The sequence below is a fragment of the Garra rufa genome, chromosome 9 (assembly GCF_049309525.1).
Source record: "Garra rufa chromosome 9, GarRuf1.0, whole genome shotgun sequence".
Classification (NCBI taxonomy): domain Eukaryota; kingdom Metazoa; phylum Chordata; class Actinopteri; order Cypriniformes; family Cyprinidae; genus Garra; species Garra rufa.
Window position 1 is genome coordinate 8,501,842 of NC_133369.1, and position 12,944 is coordinate 8,514,785.

The window sequence follows — 12,944 nt, forward strand, 5'->3', positions numbered from 1 at the left end:
TACCAGTGTCTTTGTCTCACACTCTTTTGTTAGCCATGCCTAGCTTGCTGGTTCTAGCAGGGATCATGGAGAAAAATGGGGGCTACGGCGGGGATTTGGCCGGCTCCGGCTTCGGCAGCGAAGGTCTCCTAGTGCCGCCCGAGGAGGAGGAGGACGATTCCCGTGCCCTTAGAGTTGCGCTGGGCCAACTGTCGCTGCTTGGTCTTGGAGAGGGCGAGGACGGGGCTCCTGCGGGTGGAGGTGGTGGTGGTGGAGGAGTTCAAGACAGGAGTAACAATAACCACCACAATCACATCCCAGCCGATTCGGGGATGTTACAAGGGAAGAACAAGTTGTGCGCCCTGTACGAGAGCTCGCCCACCGAAACCAAAGGACGGGGCTGCAACATAACGGAGTGCGTCCCCGTGCCAAGCTCCGAACATGTGGCCGAAATAGTGGGGAGGCAAGGTAAATACAACAATGCGCACTTTCACATGCTTTCCAACTCGTTCTCCAGGGTGCGCGGCTCAAAACTAAGTGTGGAGCTGTCTTGACAAAGAAAAAGGGAGTGGTGATGCTTTTAACGTGTCTGTTTTAGCCACAATTCAGCACTCTGTTTCAGCGCCCAGATGGCATGTACATGGGCATTTCCTCTTAGCTTTCAGCAAACTTATCAGCGGTCACAAGAACAAAGGCGTTATTCCACATCCACGCCTTCGATGTCAGCATGCTGCTCTCCCTTTGTCGTCTGAGCGCGCGTAATTCTGCTTTTTGAAACAGAAAATGGAACGCGTGTGCGCTCGCAGGATACAATGTAACAGTCAACGGTCTTTGTTGACTGGATACATTGTGTCATCCGCTCCTTCGCGCGCCTCTGTAGTTCCTGGGGGCTTTCATATGCAGCACCACGTTGTTTTTGTCAGGCTACATCAGACAAAGAGGACTTGTCGGGTAACTTTACTCCACCGCTGATGTCCGAATGTCTCGTGAGCGTCTAAAAGTGCTGAAATTCTGACAGCGTGCTCAGACAAAGAAGTTGAGGGCAGAGCTATATAAACGTGACTTGGCGGAAAAGTTGCATTTTGAATGTGTGATGATATTTGCAATAAGTTGAGGGGGCATTCGCCTGTTGTTGAACCACTTTGGCGACCCTGAGGTCTGAAAAGTCACTTCGTAATACATTTCCAGCATCCTGGAAAGCCGTGTTGCTGTCCTGGAGAGACAGACTATAAAGACTGTATTAGAGTCACGCCCCGTCTACCAATACAACAGCCCTGCACTCAAAGCAGGGGGTCAGGAAGCCTCTACTGTCCGTTCATTAAGAGCATAACATCTCCCCCAGATGAAATATGCACTAATAAACGTCCCAGCAAGTGGCTTCCCCGCATATGAAGACTTTGTTGAGTTGTAAAGTGGCCTGCGTGTTTTCAGAATCCAAATGGGGCTAACTTGGGATGCGGTGAGCGCGTGGATTGGAAATTGCTGATTAAGAGGATTCCAAATGGGGTCTTTACCTCATTAGTCACTGATAGTACGGCCACATCCTGTGGCATTCGTTTGGCCTTTATTAGGTTAATTTAATTGCGTTTTTCTATGAATAGATGGATGCATTTGGCCTCGTAATAACAAGCCAGAGTGATGGCCAAAAAGGCAGCACACTTATGTATCCCTGTTATCGCCATTAGTTGGAATTTGGAGCTGTAAGGTTCCAGTGCTTTGTTCACCTGCAGTGGCTGCCATGCCTGTTAGGAGATGTGCTCCTGCAGCGAGAGGGACGATTCAGCGGCGGGAGGGAATCTGTGCTCCCCGCTGTCAGTGCTAGACAGTCCATCCAGGTTATTTTTTTAGCTTCTGCCGTACACAATGAGGCATGAAACCAGTGTGCAGAGATCTATCCACTGAACAGGCCCCTGGGCGGAGAAAGCCACCCCACTCTTGATAAGACACCACTGAGGTGCTAATAAATACTCTTGTGCTGAACACGAGGCAGATGCTGTGGAACACCACACCTTGTCATGAATTCATATCTAAACAATAACTTTGTGGGGTATTTCACGTGCTTGCTTTGTCCTCGAGTCAACTCCTTCTGCAGAATAGTACATCTGAAGCAGATTTTAATTTGGGTTTCGGTGCTGAATATCATAGTACCTGTAACTGTCAGTTAGCACATGGCACTGTTGCAGAGGAGGCGTCATTCAGACAAGAGTGGTTTTTAAGCGCTATTGTATTTCGATTTTTTTGTGTCCTAATAGGATACATCAACACAGAGACGAAAATTTTAATGGGATTTATTATGCTTAATACTCAAGATAATTAAAAGCAGACACATTCTTTCTATATTATGAATGAGACAGCAAAATAATAGTGTGATGCAGACAGTGTAATGTAGGAAAAGGCCATTGTTTTAATCGATTTGTACATTTACCACAACAAAGAAGAGTGAGCAGTCATTTCCAAAATCACTTTAGGCTTCATTCATTAAACGCGAGCAGAAGAAATTTCAGTGTGCATTGTTCAATCAATAGAGTTATGAACAGAAATGACAAAGAAACAAAGATTAACACTGATATTTATTCTGCTTATGAATAAGGACTAGTTGGTTTAATCAAACGCTCATTTTATCTTCAAAAAAAAATTTTTTTCATACTTCGCCCTAAAAATTTTTAAGATGATGCTCATTTGATGATGATATTTTAGTATATTTTGTAAAAAAAAATGCTAGATAATGCTAATTGTTTTTGTTTTTTGCAATACACTCTTAAATATAAAGGTTCCAAAAGGGTGTTTTTACAGTGAAGCCTTGGAAGAACCATTTTTGGTTCCCCAAAGAACCTTTCAGTGAACAGTTCTTAAAAGAAGCTTAAAAATCTAAAGAACCATTTTTCACTATAATGAACCTTTTCTGCATTAGAAAGGTTCTGTGGGTGTTCATGGGACCATGAATGCCAATAAAGAACCTTTATTTTGAAGAGTGTACAATGCTAATTTTTTATCATAAAAAAATATATTTGTGACCCTGAACCACAAAACTAGTCATGAGGGTAATTTTTTTGAAATAGAGATTTATAAATCATCTGAAAGTTGAATAATTTATTTAAAAATGTATTTGACTATTTAAAAATCTAGAATCTTAGGGTGCAGTAAAATCCAAATAGTGAGAAAATCACCTTTAAAGTTGTCCAAATGAAGTTCTTAGCATTGCATATTACTAATCAAAAATTAAGTTTTGATATATTACCAGACTACAAAATATCTTCATTGATCAATAATTTTGACACATACAATGTATTGTTGGCTATTGCTACAAATATTCTTGCGCTATAAGACTGGTTTTGTGGTCCAGGGTCACATTTTAGCATACTTTGTAGAAAAAAAAAGAAATAGAATGCTCATTTTTATCATCAAAAATTGTATATTGGTATATTTTGCATGTAAGTTACTATACAAAAAGGCCATGGGCGAGCCCAGAGTGAATCTGCTGACTTTTGTGATGAATCTGCAGAATTTTGTATATTTAAGCAGGATAAAAAAAATGTTAAACTATACTTTTATTTAGAACTTAAACACAATCAGTTTACCTAAAACGTTTAAGCTACAGTCAAAACATGAAGAACGAGTTCTTGAGTTCTTCTGCTGCAGATTCTAAGCATGGGTGACCTTTTGACCTGAACACAATAAGTATTATTTGACAGATATTAGTCCTCCTACTACTATAATGCTCCTTCTCCACTCAACAGGTTGCAAAATCAAAGCTTTGCGTGCAAAGACAAACACCTACATCAAGACCCCCGTCCGAGGCGAAGAACCAGTCTTCCTCATCACCGGCCGCAAAGAGGACGTGGCCCTGGCCAGACGTGAAATCATCTCAGCTGCGGAGCACTTCTCCATGCTGCGGGCCTCCAGGAACAAGTTGGGCGTCTCTTTCAGCGGCTCGCCTCCTGCGCCGCTACCTGGACAGACCACCATACAGGTGAGGGTGCCCTACCGCGTCGTGGGTTTGGTGGTCGGACCTAAAGGCTCGACTATAAAGCGCATCCAGCAGCAAACGTGCACTTACATCGTGACTCCGAGCCGCGACCGTGACCCCGTCTTTGAGATCACCGGCTCCCCCGGGAACGCCGAACGGGCGAGGGAGGAAATCGAGGCGCACATCGCCTTCCGCACGGGTGGCCTGCATGACCACAACAATGAGAACGACTGCTTGGGACCTGACAGCGGCAACGGGGGTCTGGAGAGCCGCCTGCAGCAGGTGTGGGGGCTACAGGGGGCCCCACGCAAGCCGCTTGCCAGCAGCTACCGCCAGAATTTCTCAGACGCCATGGTCGGAAGTAGCGGAGGAGGAGGAGGTAGTGGAGGAGGAGGTGGGATTTACAGTAAAGGTGACTTTACCAACCACGGCAGTGGGGACAAGCCATGCTCCTACTTCGGATCCGAGAGCACTCAAAGCTGGGGCGATCCCGACTATCCCAAACAGGTGGCTTACTACGCCCAGCAGCGCTCCAAAAGCTTTGGAGGCCTGCCTCTTCCTCTGACCAGACTGTCGCCGGGACTGCCCGAACCGTGCGGCACCGGAAACTCCAACGCCGTCGGGTCTCCTCACGCCCAGGCGCGTCGCGCCCACAGCGAGCCCACCGCAGCCACCACTGCGTTCACCGGACGTCTCCCGGTGCCGGATTCTCCGCCTGCCTTGGCTCGGGACTGCATGACCTGCTTTGAGAGCAAAGTGACCGCCGCTCTGGTCCCATGCGGTCATAACCTCTTCTGCATGGAGTGCGCCATCCGAATTTGTGAGCTAAACCATCCGGAGTGTCCTGTCTGCCACACCCTGGTCACACAGGCCATCCGGATATTCTCTTAAAAAGTTGTTTTGTTTTGTTTTGGTTGGTTTTTACTCTGTAGAATCAGTTCACTTTTAATCTTTTTTTAATTTGGTCAGTATTCACTTTTTTTTATTTTTCAGAAAACACAAAACCAAAACAAGCAGATATTTTAGAACACACTGCTTGGTTTACTAAAAAAAAGAGGAAGAAGTATTTTCAGATTTTTCTTTTATATGTACACATATATACATATATATTTTATAAAGGTTTTTTTAAAAATGGGAAGAACGTAGTTCTTAGCATGTTCGTTTGTTTTGCTTTATTTTATTTAACTTTTTTTATTACTGGTGCTGTTTTTTTCCACATGCTGTGTGTGGACAGTAACAGAAGAAATAATGTGAACATTTTACACTTTTCCTTTGCTGGGGAGGTTATTATTATATATGAAAAAAAAATATCATTACAAGTTTATTTCCTAAGATTGGAGTATAGTTTTACATCCCAGCATCTGCAAATGAGCGAGTATTGTTTTTTAAGGCAAACTAGAATCTTAAATCTTTGCACCTTAAAACTGATGTAAAGTGATTGTCGAAAAAACATGTCTATGCGAAATAGATGGTATAGAAATAGGGGCTGATATATACGACCTGATGGCTTTAAATTCGGATCATATTCTATTCTAAACAACACAATGCTTTGCAAATCAATATTGGAACGGGTTATTGACGAGTAAAACAGGGAGTTTCTCTTTTATTTGGGTTTGGTTTTGTTTCTGCACCAGTGAGCCTATTATGTGATGTATCTAAAACGGTCCTATTAGGTACAATACGAAAAACTACTAGAGCAAACTGATTGGTCAGCTCAAAAAATCTTGGAATTCATCCAGCGTTCTGTTGTCAGAGGACTTTCCCGGGTTCTTTCAGTAACGCTTTTATTTATGTTTCTGCACTCAGTCAGTACGTTTATGATTTTTTCCTTTTCCACATTATTTAGTAAAACGCTGAGCATAAGGCATAAGATGAAGTACAAAAAAAAAGCAGAGGGGGCGATTGAGGGGAGGGGGTCTGTAATCTGATCCTGAATAGACCAAATAGACAAAAGCAAGCAAGACTCCGAGCTACGGTACAATGTAAATCAGCCGTTCCCGAGGTGATGCATTTGAGTTGCAAAGCGTCCTCTGACTGTCCGTCTGTACTGAGGCAGGTGTTGCGTATCGTACTTTAGATTAAGTTTTTTTTTTTTTCTGAGGGTCGGGCTTGTCGTGGGGGGACTGTGCTCTAATTCTACCAAGCGCTCATTCGCTGTAATGACTACAGAGCTCCTCCCAGCGAGTATATTGTTTTGTCGCAGTGGTGGTACAATCCCCGGAGCGCCCCGACATGGCCTGCCCTAGGAGGAGCTGATAATTAGCCATACATCAGAGTCCAGGTGCAAAGCAACTGCTGTAGGAAGGAGGGGCGGCGTACAGTGGCGTGAATGAGGACGGAGACGCCGCGCAGGGGGCTAAACTAGGTGCAGCTGGGGCCCCTCCTGTTGATCGCTTGCTCGCTGCCGTTCTGGTATTCCCATTGGGGAGAAAGGGGGCCTCTTTTGTCCTGCCGTGGGGTGAAAAAAAAAAACCAAGAGCAGATTTTATTTCAAAGAGAAAAGCTGGCCGTTCTGGGTAGAGAGTGTGACTAGATAGACCCAAAGCATTTTCATTGGGAGATTTCTCGTTTAATGCGCACAAGAGGCAGGCCGTCGAAGTTTCCATGGAGTCTTCCTTCATGAGCGGGACATCCTGCCGTGACCCCCTCGAGACAGGCCTGCCAGCGCACGGTCACGAGCAGCCAATGGGAGAACAACCTTGAACTCCACAATGAAATCAGACAATTGTAATTGACAAGAAAGCAGGGGGGGAAACGCCCAATTTGGTGGCCGCTCATGCTGAATCAAATTACACACCCACTGCCTGTCTCATTGCAGGCTGGGGGATTTCGGAATAGGGGATTAGAGCGTTCCGAGGTTGGGAAACTGTCTTTTTTCCCCCCTTTGCTAGAAGGCCACTACAAAAGAATGGAGCCACTGAAAATGTACTCAGTTTGAAATGGGTCAGTTTTTCCCCCATCGAGCCTCTCTGCGCCATTGCCACATGTGCGCCGTGTTAGAAGATATGCTAGGGTAAGCTTGTGATTGTATTTAACTTACTATAACGATTTACCTTTGAGCCATTAGCATCTTAAATATTAGTTCTGCAAAACTTTTTGACTGTTACAGCAGATGTACTTAGTCGTTTGCCTCTGAGTTTATGTATTACGGCCGCGTTAGCGCCTTTTGCTTTTGTTTTTATTAGTGTAATAAGGTACTTTGTTTAACTGAAATATATTTCAAGTCCCTTTAAGTAAATCTCAGATTTGAGATGTGAAATGGAAAAGGCTTAACAAATTAAAGCTCTTAAAAGCACCTTATTTTTAAGTAAGCAAGCATTTGCAATCGTGAAGCATGTGCATTTCTCGACAGCGAACTCTAATGGCAAATATTCTCCCTTATTATTGCACTTAGGTTATATTTTGGGTTTGCACGGATAGTCACTTAGGGGTCGCAGTCTTTAGAAACAGCATTTTGATTTATTTTAATACGAATACGACGGTAGTTTCTTACCTTCGTTTCTGGTTCTTCAAATCCCCAGCACTGATCAGGGACAGACGCTCAGACGCTCGTCCATTGAAGGAATGTATGTTTGTGCATTTCGGTCATTTATATAAAAACCAAAAGCATTTTAAAAACAGAAATCAATTATGCAAACCGTAATAGCGAATCTGATTCAGAACAACAGCTGTCTGTCTATATGCCGCATTTCGTTCTCCTGGCTCTTTGAAGGTCACTAGGTCAGGAAACAGCAATAACTGTCTTAATAAAACAAGTCGGTCCTTATCCAAAAATGCACTGTTACAAAAAACCCTAAGAATTGTCTAAAGCCATGCACATAACCTGATTAAAGCCCCTTGAAGCAGACTTTCCCAATTAGAAAATGCAGCACTTCAAAAGTTTTGTTTTTTTTAACCAAACGTCGCAACTTCTAGAGTGATGATATAGTTCAAAGAATGTAGCCTGAATCAATAGAGAAGGTGCTGTGGAAGTATTCAGAGCGAGATATTATTCAATACAGGCTTTGAAAGCGAGACATTTTAACTGTTAAAGACTTTATACAGCCAATCACAGCAAAACCTTTTTTGAGTATTATTTATTTGATAGGAATAAGACTATATTTATTATGACATTTAGGGAGATATATAATAAAGACTGACTACCATAGGCATATCATTAAATATATTTCACTGTATAAGCAATTCTGAAAATATTGTAATAGTCTCTAATAGCCTAGTTTGTAATATTGCGTAAGGCGTCATCCCAATAGAAAACGAAATAAGGTGTGATGTTATTGATGCCCCAAAATCTGAAAGCTCTTCAGAAAATGCATAACCAAAAATTAGGGTTATCACAATCAATAGGGGAAAGAATTCACTTTCAGAGTTTAGTTTGTACAGCATTTGCGTCGCCTATACAGATGCATACGGTTATGACAATACGAGAAAAAAAATCTAATATCTACACACCCTATTGACAGGATTTACTGTGCATGTAAGAGCAGCTCAGAAGAAATGAAAACAACATATATTTAAAATGCATATCAGAATGGTCTAATCACCCGCATTCAAATTATTTCTTAATTTCAGTATGACTAGGGCACTATTATTATGCCTAATCCAAAATAATAACTGCCCGAGCAAAAAGCCATTCTGATCGAGAAGGGGGAGTGGTCACAACGTACGACTACAGATTCACAACAGAAAGTGGTCCGGTTCTAACAGGATTTTAACAGGTTTAACAAGAATGTGTTGTCTAACGTAAAGCTTACTATTAAGAACCACTGTGAATCGTTTCCGCTTTTTTTTTTTCTTTCCAGTAATTATGTGGTGTTGTTAAATAGTTGCAGTTCAACAGCTTCTCTTGCTTCTTTTTTGTTTGTGCATGCTGGGAAATTATTTTACAGAGCATTATTAACCTTTAAACAGCCTGTGTAGATAAAATATAACAGAGCCACTTGTACTACAGAGATTTTTAGTGAGGACCACAGCTGGTGTTTAATGTAATGCTGTACAATGACACCAGTTTATTTTTCCTAACCCAACAGAAAGTATCTAATGCACAAATACCAGATAAATGCTCATATGTTTACACACCCCAAGCAGAATCTGTTAAGAAGGTGCTTAGCATTTTTTTAAAAAGATTTTTATTTTTAGTACTGCCCTGAAGATCCCATATACAAAATAATTTAGACAAATAATATATTCTGTTTAGAAGTCCGCATACCTTTAGTTCATAACGCTGTGTTTTCTCCTCGAGCGTCAATGATTGTTTGTGCCTTTTGTGGAAGCTGCATGAGTCCCTCGATTGTCCCGAGTGTCAAAGCTGGAGATCAACAACGTATAGCCACTGTGGGGAAGAACTCAAATGTGCAGAGCATGCTGGGAAACCAAAGAACTTGGAGGATGTTTGTCAAGAACAGTGGGCTGCTTCAGCACACAGGACAAGCCAGAGACTCAAAACTATCACATAGGATGCAAACAGACATTGACGCTCGAGGAGTAAACACATGAATTTAAACAAGGGCATGTGAAGAGTTTTGTCTTGTGGAATATTAAGGCGAGACACTGCAGGTGAACGGGGTGAAAAATTAAATAATAGACTTCATTAGAATTTTTGGATTTCAAGATTTCTAAAATTATTTAAATATGCAAATGAGGCATTATCCTATTAAATTTACACACATTTGCATACATTTCCAGAATGGAAATCCGAACACTGGATGAAGCCTGATTTAAAAACAATCTTGAATTAAAGAGAGATTATTTTTTAAATCAACAGATAAATCAGAAAATTAAAAAAAAAAAAATGATATGTGTGACCCTGAACCACAAAACCAGTTTTAAGTAGCAAGGGTATATTTGTAGCAATAGCCAAAAATACATTGCATGGATCAAAATTATTGATTTTCTTTTATGCCAAAAATATATTGAGTAAAGGTCATGTTTCATAAAGATATTTTGTAAATTTCCTACCATAAATATATCAAACTTAATTTTTGATTAGTAATATGCATTGCTAAGAACTTTAAAGGCAATTTCACTTCAGTATTTAGATTTTTTTTCCCGCCCTTAAGATTTCAGATTTTCAAATAGTTATATTGTGGCCAAAATATTGCCAAATACATCAATGGAAAGCTTATGTATTCAGCTTTTTTTTTTTTAATTGACCCTTATGACTGGTTTTGTGGTCCAGGGTCACATATATAAAACCTTATTTAAAACTGTTCAAAATATAGATAGAAACAAACCTGTAAAGTTTGGTGTAAGTTCTACTAAAGTGCAGGAGAAAAAAAATACATTACAATTACAAGTCTAAAATCTTGTTTATGTCTGAAGTGTCTCGCCTTATTTTATGCAACCGCCATCAGGGATGTGCTACAAAAAGAAAAAAAAAAAATGCAGTTTAAAAATTCTTCTAGGGGTTTGCAAACTTATGAGCGAAACTGCATTCCCATAACGGATATATTTGCATTTTTAGTCTTAGTTTTTTATGCGCCCGGTTAGGCGAACAGTATATACCCTTATATGTTCTTACATAGCAGATAGCGAAGCTGCACGTATTTATCTATAACCGCTGCGGCGTCCATTCCATAGAATCACCAGAGAACATATACGTGATGCACTTAAGCAATTATAATGCCTTTCAGTATAGTACAAAGGGCAAATAATGTATTTGAATGTAAAAATGGCCACCCAACCAATGTGTAATTTTGCCTTTTGTTTCTTTATCAAAAGTGAGCTTTAAGTTGAATTTCATGGCTAGAGAAATACCACCATATCTGTTTAGGTTCTTCCTCACAGCATTTATACAAAGCAACTTAAAAGGGAACTTAAAATGTCTTATAGCTGTTTCGTAAGATTCTATTTTGCTAACATGCATTATTATTTCATAGAGGAAGAGGTCAGTATCTGGATGTTATTTATGAATATCTTTAATGAAGCAAACATATTTATAAGTAACTTCAAGACGTTTTGTTTTTTAATTAATAAATTAAAATGTTAATATATTTCTAAAACGCATGAAGTTGATTTCTACTAAAATGATTAAAACTAGAGAATTTTTATTTATGAAAGTTAGAAAAAAATCCACACTTCTGACAGCATTAAAAAAGAAAAAGAAAAAAAAAACAAGTGGGGTGGGGTTCTCAAAGGCTTATATTTTAAAACGTCAGATACGTAACGTGTGCATTGACGCCAGAAATATTTTATAGCATTCGGGGGTATTTTAGTCACTTCAACTTTGTGCCTCAATACCGCGTTTTTGCATACTAGAAGCGCTCAGAAGTGTTGTGTACTCGTCCTTTAACACCTCATAGCTGAGTGAATAAAGGGTCCCTTCCTTTTTCTTTTATATTAAATTGCTTTGTTTTTAAATGCAATTGTTAACAGGCTGAAGTATAACAGGGTGAAACTGAAAAATGATTGTGCATAGTACACGCATACAGTAGTAATAACACAAGCAAAAATCAATTACATGTAACGTCGTTCCGATTTCCGACCGTTTAAAAAATATGCATGACAAAACGTAAAAAAAAAAATAACACTTTCTTTCAAATCAGATGTTCCGTTATCATGTTTGTTTGCAGATATGTGAACAGAATGCAGATTGAGCACATTCGCAGTAATACCGTTATTTGCATGTAACTTCTATCAACCTGTTTTGTCACATACAAATGAGGCTTATGTACAAACTACACTCAAGGGCTGATGATTACGTTTCATTATTACCGAGAGTGTCTCAAACACGAAAAGCGGTGAACTATTGTTTACAAGATTACACTTGGAGAAGCATAGTCTCAATCCTTACTTCATGGTGAACACGCATCTCGACTTTGTTTTGGCTCTGTGGTGGCAATGATAGTTGTGTAGTGGTTTCAATTTCAGTCAGACAGGAACATGGGGTGGGGGGGTTTAGGACGGTCACCGACGTGACCTCGCTTGGGATGAGTTACTCCGGTCCGACAGTCTGTATTTGGTAGCTTCCAGCACAGTAGAAGTGTTTCATACAGCTCTCATAGTGGTCTTAGTGCATTAGTTTGGTCAAACATCTCCTGGTACTAGTGTTCAATTTATTGTTGATAAACGAGGGGTTTGCCATATCATAGACGAGGCTAGCCGATACTCCACGAGTCGTTTTAAGTTTATAATTCAGTATCGTGTCTACACGGCGGCACGCAAACTGCAGGTTTTTTCCTTAGAACATGTTCTTTGTGACTTTCATTTTTGATATTTGATCAATGTATCTATGCCATACTAGTTTTGATTTTTGGGTTATTTTCGAGAAATTGTATTGTAAATGTTTCTAATAAAACAAACTGAATAATCTGTCACTGCTACCCTGAATTCTGTTGCTCGCACACCTGATGATTTGACACAAAATTGATTTTATTCAACTCACTGAAATGCACACAAAAACAGAAGTGGTCACGGGTTCCCACGGTCAGGGAATTTTAAAAATCGCCTGGAAAAGTCACGGAAATTAATAACATTTCAAAAAGCTCATAAATATTTCATCAACTAGAAATTGCTCTTTGGGAGTGCAATCTCTATATACGATGAATTTCCTTATCCGCTATTCAGCAACGACTGGAAAGGTCATGTGGAAGTCACTGGACAAAAGATGTGGGAACCCTTTCAAATACACAAGTTTTCAAGTTCCTACGTCAAATCTATACACCCAAGTTTAAATAAAACCCAACAGCTGATAAACAACCATGTTCATTGACAACGTATTTGCAGTATTCAGAGCCTTTGTTCAGGAGTCCCACTGGGAAAAGAACAGGCACGATGACAGAATCTTCCCAAAGCAGTAATTATCAACGACTCCAGCTAAATGGCTGATATTCAGCATAACAGATTGATGGCATTAGCATAAATCTTACAGGCAAGGCATTTAGGGAAGCACCTCGTGTCTTTAAACAAACCACGAGGCTGCTGTAAATATAAAGCCCGAAAAACACGACCCCGGCGGTCCCGTCTTGAGGATTTGAACGCCGGGGCGCGCATACGCACAGAT

At 40.6% G+C, this 12,944-nt stretch overlaps 1 protein-coding gene across 1 annotated transcript; it reads left to right on the plus strand.

The window, feature by feature from the left end:
* The first annotated feature begins 35 nt into the window (after positions 1-35).
* mex3a (mex-3 RNA binding family member A) lies at positions 36-5,005 on the plus strand. The gene is made up of 2 exons (XM_073847893.1): positions 36-447; positions 3,717-5,005. The coding sequence occupies exons 1-2, from the start codon at positions 36-38 to the stop codon at positions 4,835-4,837; spliced, it is 1,533 nt and encodes a 510-aa protein (XP_073703994.1). The 3' UTR covers positions 4,838-5,005.
* Positions 5,006-12,944: the final 7,939 nt, after the last annotated feature.